Genomic DNA, 18881 nt, shown 5'->3' on the forward strand with positions numbered 1-18881 from the left:
TTTTTTTTTTTTTAAACGTTATATTTTGTTTGAGATCTGAATCATGTTAATCACATTAACATTAGCTAATTTTTACCAGGCAGAGTAATAGATTATTCTCTACATGACTGTTCATGTGCAACCATAGCACAGCCTTGTACCACAAAGGTTTGTTTGCTACAGGTAACTTACTTCACCAGTAGAGTAGCTGTTAACAAAGATGGTTTTCTTTCTTCATTATTTTTGAACGAAGCAAACAGGTGCCGTCTTTGACACCTCCTAGCTCAGATGTCCATCTTAATCTTTTATATTGCTATCAAATTGCCTAATTGTATTTAATGAATTCTGACTAAATTACATTTTGTTCCTGCCATCTGCCCGGACACTGACAGCTGTGAAATAGAAGAAAGATGAGTTTTCTTTCTTTCTTATTTTTTTTTCTAATAGAAAACTGGCTAGTGACAATTCAAAACAGTTTACTTTCTAAGTGTCCGTGTTAAAATAATCAATTTTTGTGTTAGCATGCTGTTCTAAAGTTAATTGGAGTTAAGCCCTTTTTTATATATAGATAAAAAGAAAGTATAGTTGTTTTCTTTTGTTGCAGTTAATTATACATAGCTATGAATTCTTTATGGCTCAAGATCAAGCACCAGCTTTAAAATAAATAAATAAAAAAGACAATTTGAACACTGTTCTGGAAAAATAATAATTCTTCCAAGGAAGTAAAATTCTAAAACTGAAATGGTTATGTGGTAGTATAGTATTTAGCTTCATAAAGCCTTTCTTTACACTACTAATATGTTGTCCTGAGCAGGTTTTCAGGGGAGGTTCAACATTTTATATTTTAACTACCTTTCCCTTGTAACTTTAAAATATAGTTTCAACGAACAATTGTTTTGGGTTTTGTTTAATGCTAGTTAACTGTATTTATTTTGTCATTAAAAGGAAAACTGATGTTAATACTTTCAGCTTTTGAAGAACTCTTGTGCATATGTTTTCATTCAGTGAAATAAGTGCTGAAAATAGAAACATCTAAAAAAAATTGTATGTTGTGTGTGATCCAGGCTTCTATCAACATATCATGGTAGTGTCCAAATTTCAGTTGTCTAGGGATATGCTCAGTAACAACAAACCAAAAAAGTTATTCAAGCTGAAGTTTTATCTGATTTTCTTCAGGCTTCTTCCTGCAAATGTGCTTTTTTCTGTGATTCAGACATCTGTTCTTCCTTGTATATAATCTGGCCATTAAAACCAAGCTATGAAAGTTTTTTCAGAAACCTTAAACTTATCTTCAGTCTTCTTTACCCTATGGAAAGGTAAAACTAGTCTTGCTTTGAGATTCTTCTCAGTTTCCTTCTCTGTGAGAGAACATTTGCATTCTGTATTTCTCACTGTGGACGCAGCCATAGCTAATTTCTCTCAGATGAATGCTTTTATTGCCTGGCTTGAGCGTGTTCCCAGGCAGGATCCTGTCAGTCCTTCCTGCTGAGTTGCTTCCATTAGATATTGAAAAATTATCCTTCTCACTGGAGGAGAGTGCACTATGCTAGCCAGGAGCTTAGTTTATTTGCATTTGAGAAGGAGGTTGTAGTGTCCTATCCTTGATCCAGTAACTCGGACAATGTGAAATAATTTTAAAGGAGATTGGGAGAAAGGTCAAATTCAGGACATGCTCCACAGCTCAGTGGTTAGGAATTTCTCCCGAGAACTCTGTTTTTATAGAAGTCCTGAGAAGGTAATTAGGGGAACTCTGAAAATATATCATTTCTTGCATCTGCATTAGCTGGAGAGAATTGTAAATCTAATTGCTATACTTAGGTATAGTTTTCAAGAGTAATAGAAAATTGCTGTTAACCACTTGGTTGAATACTAGCTAATAGTTTGCTGTTAACTGTTTTCTTCACAGACCTATGTAGCCAACATTCTTATTGCAGTGAATCCATATTTTGATATACCTAAGTTTTATTCTTCAGAAACTATTAAAAAGTACCAGGGTAGATCACTTGGAACATTGCCACCACATGTTTTTGCTATTGGTATGTATTGAGCCTGTATTTGTCTTCTACAAAACAAACATTAAATACTTTACAGTTATCCATAAATTACCACCTGTAACAGTAATTAATTTACTTTAAACTGTTATAAAATAAAACCAGTGATTGCTAAAATTGCAAGTCTTCTTATCCTTGTTATACAGGATTTCAACTTTGAAATTAGCAACCCTGGCAACCCTTGTAGTTGTTGTTCTGTACCTCCAGTGTTTTATGCCTAAGTGGTTTAAATATAGCTTACATCCATTAAAAAAAAAAAAATAAAATCAGATTTTAGAAGTGAAGAGTGATATAATTATGATTGACACTATCTTACAGTGTAGTGATTTCCTTTGCCTTTATTATGTTGCCAGGGTACACACACTGTTTCTTTTTATATGTTTGTGTTACAGGTAGGAAGTGCATTTAAATGTTATTAATGTGATAAACCTGAGTTCAGTCACTTTAGGCAAAAAAATTGGAAACTACGAAACAACATTTGACTTGTTAAAAGTCTCCTCGCTGTGTTGCATTTTGTTTTGTCATCAGAAGTATAAATAGCTGGGGTTTTCATACCTTTTGCATAACAAGAAAACTACTTACACTTACAAGAAAACAACTTCCAAGTTTCCTTGTCTCAGATGTTGCAAAGTGCAACCAAAAGTTTCCCTTTAAAGGACACATTAAAGTAAGATTGATTATAATTTTGTAAATAGACTTAATTCAAGAGATCTAGTTCTAGGTGGTTTTTGTTATACTTTGTCCTGGATGTAGTTGAGTCGCTATTTGCTTTCAAAGACTTCAAGCTCTAACATGTCAGTCTTTAAGGGTGGGCAACTATAATACAATTTAAAGGGAAACTAATGAAATGTAATGCATTCAATTGTAAAGATTTACTTTTTTATTTCTGAAAATGTTACGTTTTAATTTTTGTCTTGTAGCTTAACTTTATGCTTGCAACTCTTCTGAATATTAATTTTCATCATGTTTAATGTTTCCTTCTTTTTAAGCTGATAAAGCATTCCGTGACATGAAAGTACTCAAGATGAGTCAGTCCATCATAGTCTCTGGAGAATCGGGAGCTGGCAAGACAGAGAACACTAAATTTGTTTTGCGGTTTGTACTTTTGGACTGAAGTCATTCAATTAATTTCTTGTGTTGTGTTTTGATTGACATAAAGACAGAGCAAATTGTAAAGTAATCAGTAGGTTTAAGCCACAATTCAGTAAGATACTTCTACATACACTTTAATACAAGAAATTCATAGGGTTAAACTTAAAAGCTGACATGATAGCATACGGAAGTGGCTGGTATATTCACTGAAAGTGACATCATGTAGTAGTTATGGTTTGTGATGCAGTCATTTTGGTATTGTGTATCTGGTACTGTGGTAGATAAAAACGTAACTAGGCTTTTTAACTGTATCTTGCAAGATACTGTTGGTTTTGCCATAAATGTGCATTTCTGTGTTTTCCCTCTTTGTTTCTTTAGTTTGCTTAAGCACCCAGGGTTTTAAACTCTTGATTTTGAGATCACTGCTGTGATTCTGTAATATATTTTTACCCTAATATACTGAATAAGATTGAATAATGGGATTTATTTATTGATGTTCACGTATGACCGATACTAAATCAAGCATATTAAACTACATGAGGCCATGTTGCTGATGATATATCAGCCTTGCTTCCTCTTATATGGTTTTAATGGTTTTGACCACATTTGCTTTATACTTCAGCTGCTTTATATCACTCTGAAACTTTGTAACTGGAAAGGACTGCTCCATTAAATTCACCTATATCATAGGTAGCCTGATTATTCCACAGTGCAGGCAGTGTGAATATGCTCCCTTCCCCGCCTTGTCCTTGTATCCCAGATTAAGTCTTTTAATTCCATTTTCCCTCACATGTATTCTCTAGTATGTAAGTACAGGAGAGGTATTACCATCCACATCCCATGAAGAATTGTCAAGGCTGTTTGTCCTTCATATGGCTCTTTGCTCCTGTGCAACTTTTAACAGATAGCTGTAAAAATTACTGCAAGGTGCTGGTAATGATTTTTACAGGGGACATCCTAACTTTGATCCTGCTAAGACCTAAAAAAGATGGCAGGCATTGGGAGAACATCTGAGGAATGCTCTCAGAGGAGATTATTCTTTCGCTTCTTGGCAAAGGAAGTTCTGATTACATGGCAGGCAAATACTGGTGCTGCCGTACTCCCCACCACCCACCCCTGTAGAGTCTGCGTGCAAAACATCTTTGGGTTTTAAAAGCAGGAATTTTTTTCCCTTGTGTGTTCAGAAAGCAGAACCAACTAATACAGCTCTGTTAGTGCTCCTAAATTATTTTTGGAAGGCCTCACTTCTAAGAACTGATTTTTAACTCATCCCAGATTTACTTGTGAATTTCCAGAAAGCATGCCCTGTGCTTAGGGAGAAAGGAGGGGGGAAAAAAAAAAAAAGTTGCAACTTTGGATCAATTATGTTATTGATTTATTTCCAGATTCTTTCTTCGCTTGCTAAATTGTATCTTACCTTGATAATGCACCTATAATTTCCTATCTCACCATCTCCATGTGAGATTTTTATTAACACTGATAGTTATGAACACAGAAGCTGTATGCCTGGAAAGTGTTTAATTCAGGAAATACATATGAAACCTTACTCGTTTACTAAGATTATTAAGAAATACAGTACAGTAATAGTTTCATTATTTGTATAAAAGTGTAATTTCCATATGTACATCTAGAAGAAATTTCTAGCATATTTTGAAGTACTGACAAAATCTGAAATCTGCAAGAATATTTGTTTTAACAAAAAAGAAAAGTCAAACTGCCTTTATTTAAAAAAATATGGGTATTTGGAATTGTAATCAATATGCTTTCCCTTTAGTAAATGGTTAGTATGTATGGTGCATGGACATGCTAAGTTCTGTTGACTTGAGGTAACCTGACACATGAAAGATACTGATATTTTTATCCTGCTTTACAGGTATTTGACAGAATCCTATGGTACTGGGCAAGATATTGATGATAGAATTGTAGAAGGTATTGAATTTTCTTTAATTGAATTAAAGATTCCAATGTTTTACTTTCTTTTTTTCTTTCAAAATTTGAAATGTCAGTCAACAGTAACTAAATAAAAGATAGGATGAAAATAGTATCAGACTTCCTTTATACTCTCAGACTTCCTTTATGGGTAGTTTACCATGATCCTAAATTCTGAAAACATATTTTTATCTGTGATTCACTTTATTTAGTATAGTGTCACATAGTCCTTGATCTAGAAAATGTTTAAGAGTGTGTTTGATTTGAACTTCACACACGTATGTACCCAAGATAAATTTTATGCTGTATGAAATCTGCAAGGACAAGATTATGTTCTCATTACTATCTATTAGTACCAGGAAAGAGTAGTTCCTTCTCCTCACCATGAAGTTCTCAAAGCCAGATAAAGCAGGGAAGTTCTTTTAAATTATGGTTCTGGGTCATTTTTGTTATGCCTTTTTTGTCAAAAAGCACATAATTCGTATTAACACTTCCATTGTGTCTATCTTTTGATTCCCAAACAAGGTTATTAGACTGTACTGATCATCAATTTGAGCCTCTTTAATATTGCATGCACTTCCTAATTGAATAGAAGATAACTTTTAGAGAAAACACAAATATCTCAAAACCAAACAACCCTCGGCCAATCTAATATGTCAGTTTAGTCTTCCATGCATATAGTAGATTTATATTGTAATTTCATTACTCTGTCTTTTTCTTAACCCAATATTTTTTACTTTTGCTTTAATTTTTCTGTTTTCAAATTCGAGACACTAGATTATTCAAGAGAACTACTTCAGGCTTTAATCTCTTGTTGCTGTAGGTTTGCTTAAACCAACTCCTTAGTGAAATCTGCTGTGTGCCAAAGGAACTCAAAAAGTGGACAAGAATTGCATAATGCCTGATGTAGTATGCCATAAAATTAATTGATACTTGTAGGTGTTCTTAGAAAAGTTTGGGGTTTTTAATCTAAAACAGCATCTGATGCATGAATTTTGAAGTTTTTTAGGCACAATTTTGATGAGAATGCTTACAGCATATGTATTACTAGAGGAACCTTTAACCTATCTGAAAGACCTTTTGCAATTTGTTTTTATTCATATTTTCTTCAAAAATGTTAATATTATGTAAAATACCTGAATTGTTATCAAAGATCTCTTAAGAAGTCAGTTTTGAAAGTCAGATTTGCATTTTCATAAGCTTTAAGTATTAAAAGCTTTATTCAAAAGCTTTATTAATATTATTAATATGCTTAATAATTATTATTATTAATAATTATTAATAATATCAATGTATATTAATATAATAATTATTTATTATTATTAATAATAAATATTAATAATTATTACTAATATTAATGGTTATCAATATGCTAATTAATATAATTAGCATATTAATTCATAAGCTTTAAGTATTAAAAAAATGAAAAACCTAGCCAAAGGTTAGAAAAGTTAATGCTGATATTGTCCTACTAAATGACACGTTATTATCCATAATTTATCCAATCATGGTAGTTATTCCTTCATTCTTTAATTTTTTAGGAGCAGATTTGTAGATTGTTGTTGGAGTTTTAAATCTGAGTTTCTGCTCACTTAGTTTCCAATGAATAATTTTTTAGTTAAAAGCCTTAAAAAAATCTTGCAGATATTTTCAATGGTTTATTGTTAGTGCGACTCAGTAAATGTTTTCTTTGATCTTCAGAGCTAGTAAATGCAGTCTTTCAGAGGCCTTGTATTTCATAACTACTAAGCATTTTCAAACTGATTGAACTGTGCATGACGTGGGGGGAGAGAGAGGGAGAGACTTTAGGTTGCTGCCACTCTTTCTGTATGGGCTTTAAGGTGCTTGAAAACTGCAGCCAGTAAAAAATTAAATCACTCAATCACTTAATTGACCTAATTTGAAAGGGCATTTTAAAGATGTTTTTGAAATCCACACTCTTCTAATACGTTTTTTTAATTCTGTAATCAATCTAACGTCACATGCATGACATTTAAGTGACACTGTTATCTGTGGAATAAGTGGGTAGTTTAGATTTTATGAATAGCAATTCATTGGGAAGTGTCAAATTGTGTGTTGTCTCCTATAGTTTATGTATCAGTTATTTACCTACTTGCTGTAGAACAACATTACTAAATAAATTTTGGTGCTTGTCTCTGAATTTCTTACACTATTGATTCGAATTGCAATGTTATGTGATATTTAAATACTTCATTGTAAGTTCCATCACAGTAGATCCAGTACAATTTGCAAAATTGATTGTTCCTCAGAGGTGATATTTTTCCTTTAATTTTCAAACCTTATTCCCAATAAGTTCACTGCATAATTAGTATGTATTTGTTCTTCTTTCTTTTTGGTAGTTTACTGATCTGATTTTAACACTTTAAAAAATTTAATTTTTTAAACAGCAAATCCCCTATTAGAAGCCTTTGGAAATGCAAAGACTGTTCGCAACAACAACAGCAGTCGTTTTGGGAAATTTGTAGAAATTCACTTCAATGAAAAGGTACTGGAATTCTGATAATGGATAACCAGTGATGATGTTTTTGCCATAAAATGGTAATGCTAGACTGGAAGTTCAATAATTTATCTTGCACCAAATAGCTACTGTCCTGCTTTACAGATATGACTTGTATTCTATCACCTTGAAAGAAAAACCAGAGCCACCAAGTACTGTGTCAGTACCGGAAAGTGGTGGGTCAAGTCAGTAGGAAAATTACTTCCATCCACAGAAGAATAATATATTATGCAAATATAATATGCAAAAAGGCATATCTAAGGAATACTTGCTGTTAAGTATTTATGCATTCATTTAATGCACAAATAAGTGTCAGTTGCATATTAGATATAAACATATTTTAATGCTTTAATACTCGAAATGAATTATAGATGGCTTTATGTATTTATATGAGGTTTTGGGACCTCACATTAGTATTATGTATGTGACAGAAGTCATGGAATTGTTTTTTGTCAGAAGTTCGCTGTGTAGCTTATGAAAAATTGTCTTTGTTTGGGTGTAGTTTTGCTTGGATAGCATATGTATACACACATTTTACAATTCAAGGATGACTGTATAGCTGCCCAGCATTCCAAGTTGAAGACTTTTGTTGACGATCCCTGTAGAGATTATAAAAGTGCTGCCTCCTCATCTTTCAGATTGAGGACATAAAGAAAAAATTCTTGCAGTTCCTCCTTCCTGCAGAGTTTAAGGTCATCATCTGGTCTTGAGCTTATGGTCTTTTCCTAAGTTTTCACCCCTTGGTTTGTAACTGAACTTCATATCTTTGGTTAATAGTTGAGATAGTAAATAAATAAATTAATTCCTTTAAGGATAGAGGGACTTTATCTGTTGGTCCAGTTCATGTTAATAATAAATTATGGAAAACACCCAAATTTCTACTTGGAATGATGTCAGTCTATCTGTCAACACTTAATGGTGTTTCAGATTAATTGCTTCATCTGAAGCAAATAGCACTCAGCCTATCTTCAGAAACTGCTTAAAAGCCTGTTTAAGCTTTCCAGGGCAAGATCAGCCTGTTTACTTGAGCCCTTTTTTACAAGACTTCATACTTCACAAGACTTCACTTCATGGTGACCTTATTAGATCTGATTTCTCAAAGTAATATAAGTATGGACTGGGGCCTCCTGAATGAGTGAATGACTGCATAGCCATTGTCAAATTTGTCAGTCAGTAAGTCCTTATTAGTTGCTTTAATGGTCGTAAGCTCAGGAATTTCCTTGTTATTAAGATTTGTCTAGGCACAGGGAATTTTATCGTAGGCCAGATAACAAATTGTTTTCAAAATCTGTCGGACTTCCATCTCAGAAAAGAAATGCAAGTGTTTAAAACAAAATGTTTGCTCATAATTACTCTACATAAGATGTTGTCCAAATATGTGTTCTTTAGTTTTAACCCATTCTTCTCCTTTGCAAGAGTCTCAATGAAAGGCAGCTAGAGAAGGTTGTAATAGCACAGTAATGGTACTTACTGTCATCCAAGAACTGTAAGGGTGGCTGTAGCAATGGTCTTTGCAGGAACTACTGGAATTCTACCAAGGATTTCTGCTTGTTGGGGTGAAGCAGACCTTTATTTTAAGATGAATGTATGTATATGCAATACATGAATCAGGGGGAGAAGTTGTGGAGCAGTGTTTATTGAGCAAGCTATGATCAGATAAATGTAAATTGAAAACTTATGAATCTCAATCCCAAAAATATTCAGCTAATCAGAAAAACGTTTCTTCCTCCTAGAATTCGGTGGTTGGTGGATTTGTATCGCATTACCTTCTGGAGAAATCTAGGATCTGTGTGCAAGGCAAAGAAGAGAGGAATTATCATATCTTTTACAGGCTTTGTGCTGGTGCTCCAGAAGACATTAGGGAAAAACTGTATCTAAGCTCTCCTGACAACTTCAGGGTGAGTATCAGAGTCAGTGTTTGTAAAGCTCCTCATATTGCTGTACATGGGTTTTTTCCTGTAGGTCTCACTAAATTCTCTATTCATTATCTTTGACAGACTCTTTCCTGTTACAAAATCAGAAGATGTTTTTGTTAAATCTATTTGTTCCTGCTGTTTTTCCTTACTGGAAGATTTCCTGTACTTTATGTCTTAAAATTGAGGAATCTTTGCTTTTTCCAAAAACATGCTGTTGCATACCCAGCTGCTAGTAATGTTGTTATGGGCTCTTCTAGAGGTGTAAAATGTGAATTTCTTGATTGTGATCTAACTGTTCAGTGGGTAACCCATCTTTTAAGTCCTGAAAACTGCATTTATTTCTTCCTATTCTAACTGTATGTTTAGGAAGACATAGGAGTTGTCCCATGATTCTCTCTCTTAAGTTGTTCTTCCCTTACACTTTCCACCAAGGATCAGACCATGGTGACAGGGTTGTTATGCTTCTCTGTTCTAGTCCATGTGCTTTCCTCTGTTGTTCTTGGTCTCTCCAGGTTATATCATAAGATTCACCAGTCCCTTTCAGCTGAAAGCTCACCCTTTTATCTCCAGTTGATCCAAAGCCTATGCTCAGCTCTTCCTGCCGAGATTACTTCTATTCATTAAGCATGATTCTCCTTCTTCGGTTTTTCTTCACCTAATTTACTCTTTCCTGAGGACTACTTACTATTTCTGAGTTTTGGCTGTCTTTCCACAATCTGTTACAGTTCCAGTCAGTCAAGTAATGGAGAAGCCAATAAAGTACAAATAAAATCAATGCTGAATGTAATAGTCCTAACTATACCTTAGATAAAATTGAGCTTAAACAGCTGGGAAATAAGACTTGAATCATTGTACATACTTCTTTAAAAATGTTAGGTGAATGTTCAGTGGCAGGGAAAAAGCAGAATAACATTTTAGAAGTTGTTAGCAAAGGGAGAATGAAATAGTGAGTTATGCTGCAGTGTACGTCCATGTTTGTAAACAGCATACACAGCTTTTGTCATCCCGACTCAGAAAGGTATAGTAAAATCCTTGGGTGAAGTAGAGGTCATGTTTGAAGACAATCTCTTGAGTAGCATAGGCCTTTTAATTCAATTCAGTGTGCCTGTTCTGATTTGTTTACTGCCTTTACTTCTTCTCCCCATGCTTTATTTTTAGGGTTTTTGCCTTTTTCTGAAACTATGTGGTGTCTCCCAGTTAACCCTGATTCTGTATTATGTTTCTAGTAGCAATCCCACAAGAAGGCTGTTTTTCTGTCCTATCATTATGTTCTTGCATTCTTTCCTCCCATGTTTCCACTGAATGGTTTTTGCTACTTCATTTTAACTTTTCCTCCATCTTTCCTTCTTTCTCTTTTCTCAGTGTTCTGATTTCACTGAACTGTTTTCAGAAATGATTGGTAAATAACATGACATTTCCTTTTGCTTTCTTCCCTTTCTTGTCAGTCAGATTTTTTTCTCTATTTTATTTTTGGTTTGCCTGAGTGACTCCAACCGTATTTCCCTTATTTTTAAATTCTCTTATTTTCTTAGCGTATTACATTTTAATTATTGCAGTATTTTTTTCCTTGAGATAATAATATTATTGAACTCTTTACTGATACAGTGTTTCTCATTCTTTTCCTGATTGTCCCTTCTCTTTCTCCTCAAGTTTTGCTATGACTTTTAACATCTTTCTAAACCTATTCACATCTTACACTGTTATCACAATTTTACTAGTAAGGTGAAGACTCTTGCCTTCAATCATTCATTCCTGCTATTTAATTATATATAAATGTATTGGTAGGTTTTTCTTTTGTTTTTCTTTCCCTTTTGACAATCACACTTGAACTGTAAATATCTACAAATATACATCATGTGCTTTGTTGACTTGCATTGAAAAGAAAAATATTGGCAAATCAAGTCATACTGGTAAATTACTGGTCAGTTGTTTGCTTATGTTCCATGGTTTATCTCTCTCTCTCTCCACTGTCCCTTGGCTTATGCCTGGCTTGGAATCTCATGGAAACAGAATTTTGTGTATTTCTAAAATACACAGACCAAATCCCTGCCATGAGTTTGGAACGGTTTTGTAACACAACCCTGGAGAGCATGTGCAATTACAAGGATATAAATTAATTAACTGTCATCTTTTTATACTTCCTTGATCTTAAACGGGGTGAGGGGCACTGCTAACAAAGAATTACATTACTGTGTTGATTGGGTTTTTTTGTTGATGTATGTTCATACTTGGTTTTCTAAATAAAACTTGGACTGTGCTTATTTGTTACTTTCTCAAAAATATTTTGCACTCAATTTCATCAGAATTCAGCAGAGGGCTAGAAGCCTTAAAGATACAAAGTTCCCACTAGTTTTGTGCAAAGCAGTGGTTGCATAGATAACACCTAAATTAGTGTACTCGTTGTAGGGAAGGCAGGTGTACGCTGATGACCGAACAGGTTGCTTCTGTCTCTGGGCTTAGCCGAGTCACTCTCTGCTGCCTGATGAGCCAGGAAGTGGCCACAAAACTGCTGATTCCTATTATTCACATCATACATTTGTACTGTGGTATCTAGGTGATCTTGCTTCCTAAAAGCCACGGCAGTATTTTAGGACAAGTTCCCTACTTCCTCAAAGGCATTCCTAGAGGCCTTTGTAGACCTTACATTATTTCTTGAAATATTTAGTTTGTATCTTCTTATAGTTCATCTATTTGTGCAATGGAAACCTGATCTGATGCTTATTAAGAAGGAACCGTTTCTGTTCTTTAGAACGAAATCTTTTCTTCTGAATCACCCAACAAACACAATACTTAAAAAAAACCAGCACCATTTATTTTCATATGATATGGTGCTAGTTTTCAAAACTTTCTTCTTTACTGTGCAGTTCCTCTATGTAGTATTCTCTTGTATGCTTTAAAGTTAAAATCTTGAACAAATTTTCAAATATACATTTTTATTGTGCAGCCATTTTTCCATTAAAACTTACTTCTTGTAGTTAATAGATTTTTAATTCTGGAACTGCATGTGCTGTGTGCCCACTCTTGGAGATTTTTTTAATCAAACACTCTGCACACAAGGCTGTAGATGTCAAGGTCAGAATATAACCTGCTTAAAATGAGGCTGGTTGCAGTACAGTACTGAACAGCCTGAGTGTCTTGACAGAAGGCACTCATTTGCCAGTTTCAATTACAAAGAGTTTACAGTCACATCAGCCTTATCACACCGTGACATAATTTATTTGACTTTGCTAAATTTGCAACAGGTACTTTCATTTCCATTAAGTATATTTGTTGCTTTACCATAAACTAGTATTTGAATCCCAAGTTCTTTGCTGCTTGTTAAAATTTATAATATTAACATATAACTTATTTTTAATTAAAAAAAAATTAACTTCTGAAATGTTTTAAAAAAAGTTTTCACTGTTTAAATGTTACATTTGTCACCTAGTTTTCTTCTGCTGTTAAAAATGCTTTGAAGAATGTTTTACTTTTTAGTATTTTCTATATGAATTTTAATTAAAGGGTAGAATTATCTGTGTTCACCTAATTAAAATCTTCTTTGTTCATGGGCTACAGCAGAGAATCAGTTCACTTCCTTTAGACAAAGGGCTCTGTCCAAGCTTTTGGACGCAGTTCTTAGTTTCAGCTGAACAAATCAAAAAGAAAAAGATGGTGATCCCATTTTGCTCGAAGTCTCAGTCATTATCTGAATGCCTGGTCTATTCCCTTTACTGCACAACATGAGATGGATGTCAGAAGCCAGATTCTGAGTTAGGCTTCTGCTTGTACCATGTTACATGTTTTTAATACTCTTCAGTGCTTTGAATATGCCACATCTCTTAGTACCTATAGAAATATTTCACTGGTGAGGAAAAAATGAATAAAGTTTGGAATTACACATAGGCCAGAAAATTTATTTTCTTGGTTCCTGATTTCGATTTTCTTTTCTGTAATCCCAGACTCCATTAATAGGTTTAATATAGTCAAACTGCGAAAATATTGTGGGACTTAACAAAATTAATATCCCACTGTGTCAAAAAGCATTTTACTTGTCAAAATCAAGACGTTTTCAATAGAAGTTTGTTACTGTTGCACTTCTGTAATTTTGTAGATGTAAATATATACATTTTCAAGGAAGGAATTCTGAATACCTACCATGTTGGTAGTACCACGTGATTAAGCTATGTAGACCAAGTCTTAAATAAAATCACGTTTTCCTTATTTCTGTCTTTTAAGTACGCATTTCCACTTTTTTATTGTTACAGTATTTAAATCGAGGCTGTACCAGATACTTTGCTAACAAAGAAACAGACAAGCAGATTTTGCAGAATCGCAAGAGTCCTGAGGTATGTTTGTATCTTCAGTTGGTTTATATTATTGATTAATGCAGATAGAGTTGAAAATTATGATTATGGTTTTACAGTGTGGAATGAAATGTTCATTTTGCACATCTGTATAGGTCTAAATGGGTACTGTCAAAGCTGGTATATTCAGAACTCTGGTTTTGGAGTTCAGTCCTAGAAATGCATTTTGACATGCATCTTAAAATCCAAAATGGAACAGTATATAAAACTGTTTCCTTTACATTCTTATAATAATAAAATACCTAATGATGCAGCTTGTCTTCTGTGGAAAACAAAAATCAAGAATTTTTAAAATTTTTCTTTTTAAACATTACTACAGGTAGTAATAGGTCAGAAGCAGTAGTCTTTTCTTCCTTTCCTGGAAGAAAGCGTGAAACTTCAAAACATTTCTTTCCTCTTTGTCCATTTTACTTTTTTTTTTTAAACTTAAATGCTACAGTTTCTGGTCATTCCAGCCTTTAAGCTTGTTCACATGAGGACACTAAAAAATTCAATCTGAATTAATAGTATATGTGAATTGGAAGTTGTTTAAACACTTCATTAAACAACTTCTCTGTTCTCTAATACAATGTTGAACGCTTCATGCCTAAAGTATGAATTTTTCATTGGAATGGCTGGAAGATATTTCAATTATTAATCAAAGCCTTAAGTGTGATTCAGTAGCAGTGCAATCTGCATATACAGGTGGAAAAATACAAATATGAATTTCCTCAAGAGTGTCTCTCCCCCAATGACCATACAATCTATTTTACCTTTGAGAACTTGGTCTTGAGCTTGTAGATAGCTTGTGCCTGGCTATGAGAGACAATATAGGTACTTCTTTGCTCAAGTCAACATTGTAAAGTCTACTCCTGGATTTCTAGTGTTTGTATGTTGTAACACTGAACATGTAATACCAATTTCTTTTACTTGAATGTAGGCCATTTTCTATAATAAGGGGTGCTGGAGAGTGAGATACAGAAATGCTGATTTGATACTACTGTGAGTCAGAAAGCTGGTGGATATTTCATTCTCATCAAGCAGACAGTCTAAGAGATGCTTGAGAGATTTTGCCTCAGTTTACTTAATTTGCCTTAAATGAAGATATGTAGTGAGGTTGGTCATTTATTTGGGCATAAAGTATCAACGTTCATCTATTGCTACTGAAAGATGAGCCTGTGCAATCTTCTGTTATTGATGTGATTTACAGTAGGCGGGTGTTCTGTCATAAAACATGTCCTCTGAAGGACTTAATTTGAAATAAGTGTTTGTCTAAACTAAAATATACTGAGAGAATAATTCTAAAAATGTGTATTAGACATTAAGTAGTGGAACATATGATGCCATAATATCTGTATGTTCACAGCCATATGAGTTTGAAGGCCCAATAAAGGATAAAATTTCAATGATATTCAAATCTGGTCTAGACACTTAAACAATAAATATATTACACTGTTCATGTTTTTAAATCAGAAATTGAGTATTTGCTCTGTCATTTTAAGCAAAATATTGTTTATTTTTATAAAAGTAGATGGAATAGTCAATTAATACTTAAATTATTTTTGTGTTTTCCCTATCAGGAAGATGAGGTGATTATTTTACATAATTAAGATGTAGTTTAATTTTAATAAATGTAGTTTAATAGTATTGATGTGTCTAAATGTTGTGTGAATTTTTCAGATGCATGTGGTGTTTTGGTTTGATAAAAATCACGTTAGCTTATTTGATATTAATGAGGCTTCTATTTGAATTATTTTTTTTAGTTGAAAACAAAGTAATTGTAAAAACTTAGGTCCCTCTGTGCATGTTCAGTTAGTCTCTTGATTGCATGCAGATGTGTTACTATCTCCTATGTAAACCTATTAATAATTAAAATAACTTGATATATTTAAATTAGGAAAATCAGCAAAATGTTATTTTAAAACATAGCTGGTATTTTTCTAACCCACAGAACACTGTAAACAACTTTTCTGTTTCTTAATCACCAGCGAATGTTAACAAGTATATTTCTTTAAATCTGTTTAGGATAAGGATAACTTTCCAGTTCTGATTTGTCCTATAAGCCTTTCCCATGTCCTATCAGACTTCCTGTCATCCTATCCCAAGGACCTCAATCATCTTTCAGCTGTTGGGGGCTAGAAGCACTCCTCTGTAGCAATGCTTTGATAGCTCCCTTAGCCAGTCTTCCTTTCCACTGCTTGCTATCCTATATTTTCCCCATCCTTAGTTGTCACATTCTCCAACTTCTGCTTTCTGAAGATAGTTTGAAGTTTGCTTTGAAGTTGAAGTTTAAAGGTCATGCTTCAAAGTATCAACACCATAAATAAGGGTTTTTGCAAAGCCTGTATTATCTGAAGAGCTCTAATATTTTCTACTTAGTTTGGCATGCTTTTTTATGCTTTTTGTTATGGTTTATTCTTGACTGGAAATAATTGCTTACATTTACTTTAAAATCACTTATTGTTTATCAATCACTTTTTGTTTATCTTGTTGTTTTCTAGTATCTCAAAGCAGGGTCCTTGAAAGATCCACTCTTAGATGATCATGGAGATTTCAACAGAATGTGCACAGCAATGAAAAAGATTGGACTGGATGATGCAGAAAAACTTGATCTTTTTAGAGTAGTGGCTGGTGTCCTTCACCTTGGAAATATTGATTTTGAAGAAGCTGGGAGCACATCAGGTTAGATGAAACATAAATTGTTTTCTGTAAAAATATGGAAAATGTCTCTTGATTATAGGTGATTAATTCCATGTGAATTGTTGCTTTAGAAAGCTTCCTCATGTTCAGGGTAATATAGTCTTAATTCACTCCATTTTGAAGTCGTTTACCTGTTTATGTCTCAAAACCATACTTATATTTTAATAATAATTTTAGTCTAACCTCTTGCTAATGTCATAAAAACATCCTGAAATTAGCAACTCCATCTGTAGGAAAAGCCATTATGCCCTTTGGCTTCCAAAAATACCATCATGTTAGTATTTTGAGAGGTGTGGAAAAGAAGTTACAACAAAAACTTAGGTAAATGTAGATTTCTTAATTTTAAGATGTCACTCACAAGATAAGTTGGTATGAGCATAGCTGGGACTCAGCAGAATGTGCAGGAAGGCTGAGGAAGTGGGAATGAGTATTTTGGGATTGGCCGCTCTTACCATACTGCTCAAATCAGCCTCTCTTAAGTTGAGAACCGCTGTCCAGATATTCCTGAAGAACTGAAGAAACTCCCAGTCTGGACATACCACAAATATAACTATAGTAGAAAAGATATGGAAGTACCTCTTTATCTTGAGTTGCAAGATACACAAGATCCGGTGAAACTGGTTCCTCTTAGTCCTACTTCAAGTATGCATAGCTGTTGCCAAACTTGGTAAAATTGTTAGGAAGGTCATACCAAGGAATATTTTAAAAGGTGTTTTGACTGATAAATTAAATGAGTACTAGCCTTATAGGTTCACTAGCTCCCAATCTCAAGCACAGAATCATCACAGAACTGTCCAACCATTCTGTTTGGAAGAGATCATGGGAGATCTCTAGTCCAGTGTGTCCTGGTCAAAGCAGGGCCAACACTGAATTTAGAACAGGTATCTTAGGGTTGTCACAGAGAAGGTGGTTTTCTTCTGTTTTGTTGTGGTTTGTTTTTTTTCTAAGGTCAAATCAGAACATCCCCAGTGTGAATTCATGATCTTGCCATCTTCATGAAGATGACTGAAATGAACATAATTAATGTGAATGAATCTGGGAAGACATCTGAGGGTAGAGAAAGAGTAGTGGCTTCACGGGGCTCAGCAGTAACTGGCAGGGAGCTCCCCTGCTTGGGCCTTCTGTGAGTTGAGACTTTGGGTTTGACAAGGTGGAACAGAGGGAAAAAGGTGTAAATCTGAGTGGAGAGGCAAAGTTTCAGGAGGCAGATGAACAAGAAGGGGAACCACAGACAGTGAGGAAAGTCAGGGCTTAGAGAAGGGAGGAGGGACACCAGAAAATTTCAACAGAGAAAATAAGTTCAAACCCATTTTTTTTCTGGAGTAAATTACTGAAGTTCTAAAATGCTAGTTGCAAATACAGGCTTTATTCTGCTCTCACTTTGTATGTATACACACACAGGGTGTGCATTTGAACTGCTCCAGGCAGTATGTCTCTTACCAGAGACCCTCTAAAGTTCTATTGCTGCTTCAAAAACCTGGGAAACACCAAACCAAAGCTGTTTACTACAGGTCAGATGGTGTTCTAGAGCTTCAAAAATCAAGTCACAAAAGTCTTAATCTTGCGAGGACTCCTACCTCCCTCTTTTCACTTAATGGGTTGTGGAGTTAAGGAATTAAAGAAATGTTTGAGTAGTTATTTATCCCTTTTGGTTTCTTCATTTATGTGTAGAATAAATTTTACCGAGAACAACAGGAAAGAGATATTGGCATACACGATTATTTAAGTGTTAGATTTTGCTAAAGTGCTTGAGCACTCAGGTTTATGAAGCTGGATGAGCTCTGGCGCTGTGGGTGCGGTGTGGAGCAGAAGAAAGCGTGTGCCTGGGAAAATACATACCATTATCTGAATGTATATAAGTGCTGGGACCCTGCCGTGCCAGGCACTTCTGTTGCAGAGCAAGAAGTCTGGAGGGTTACAGGAACATCTGAGTTCAAAAGGTTATGTCAGTACAGTTAGTTTCTAGGTATTAGCACTTTCCTTCTTCATTTTTTGGGGTAATTCTTTTGCTTACAAGCAGGTTAGCTTTTGTACAGCCCACGTTTAGAACCGTGTTCTACAAATACAGAATTTCATGCACAGTTTTGGGGTGTGTTTTTTTTGGTTTTGTTGTTTCGGAGGTTTTCTTGGTTTTGAGAACTCGCTGTTCACTTTTAATACACGAAGTAACTTCAGAGGCAACCTTTAGTTCCTCCGGAGCTGATGTTACTTCCTTCCAAGCTGATGTAACTTGATGTTACTCGTCACGGCGAGATCCTCCCCAGCCTCGCCGCCTGCCTTAGGCTTGTCCATAAGATCTCGGCCACGGGGAGGCGGGCGGTGGGCCGGGGTGGCGGGGCGGGGCCGCGCGGCCCGTGGCGGTGTGTAACGCTCT

At 34.6% G+C, this 18881-nt stretch overlaps 1 protein-coding gene across 4 annotated transcripts in view; it reads left to right on the forward strand.

The window, feature by feature from the left end:
- Positions 1 to 18881, forward strand: part of MYO6 (myosin VI) — an 81203-nt gene that overhangs the window by 12222 nt on the left and 50100 nt on the right. For 2 of the 4 annotated variants that reach the window (XM_026845203.1, XM_026845206.1), the window contains exons 4-11: positions 1886 to 2015; positions 3020 to 3125; positions 4996 to 5051; positions 7460 to 7557; positions 9303 to 9467; positions 13730 to 13810; positions 15388 to 15396; positions 16309 to 16489. In XM_026845203.1, coding sequence (XP_026701004.1) covers positions 1886 to 2015; positions 3020 to 3125; positions 4996 to 5051; positions 7460 to 7557; positions 9303 to 9467; positions 13730 to 13810; positions 15388 to 15396; positions 16309 to 16489 — 826 coding nt within the window. The remainder of the gene's footprint in view (positions 1 to 1885; positions 2016 to 3019; positions 3126 to 4995; positions 5052 to 7459; positions 7558 to 9302; positions 9468 to 13729; positions 13811 to 15387; positions 15397 to 16308; positions 16490 to 18881) is intronic. The other 2 variants (XM_026845204.1, XM_026845207.1) reach the window with 1 other exon arrangement.

This window comes from Athene cunicularia (genome assembly GCF_003259725.1).
Source record: "Athene cunicularia isolate RWA chromosome 3 unlocalized genomic scaffold, athCun1 chr3_part1, whole genome shotgun sequence".
Taxonomy (NCBI): domain Eukaryota; kingdom Metazoa; phylum Chordata; class Aves; order Strigiformes; family Strigidae; genus Athene; species Athene cunicularia.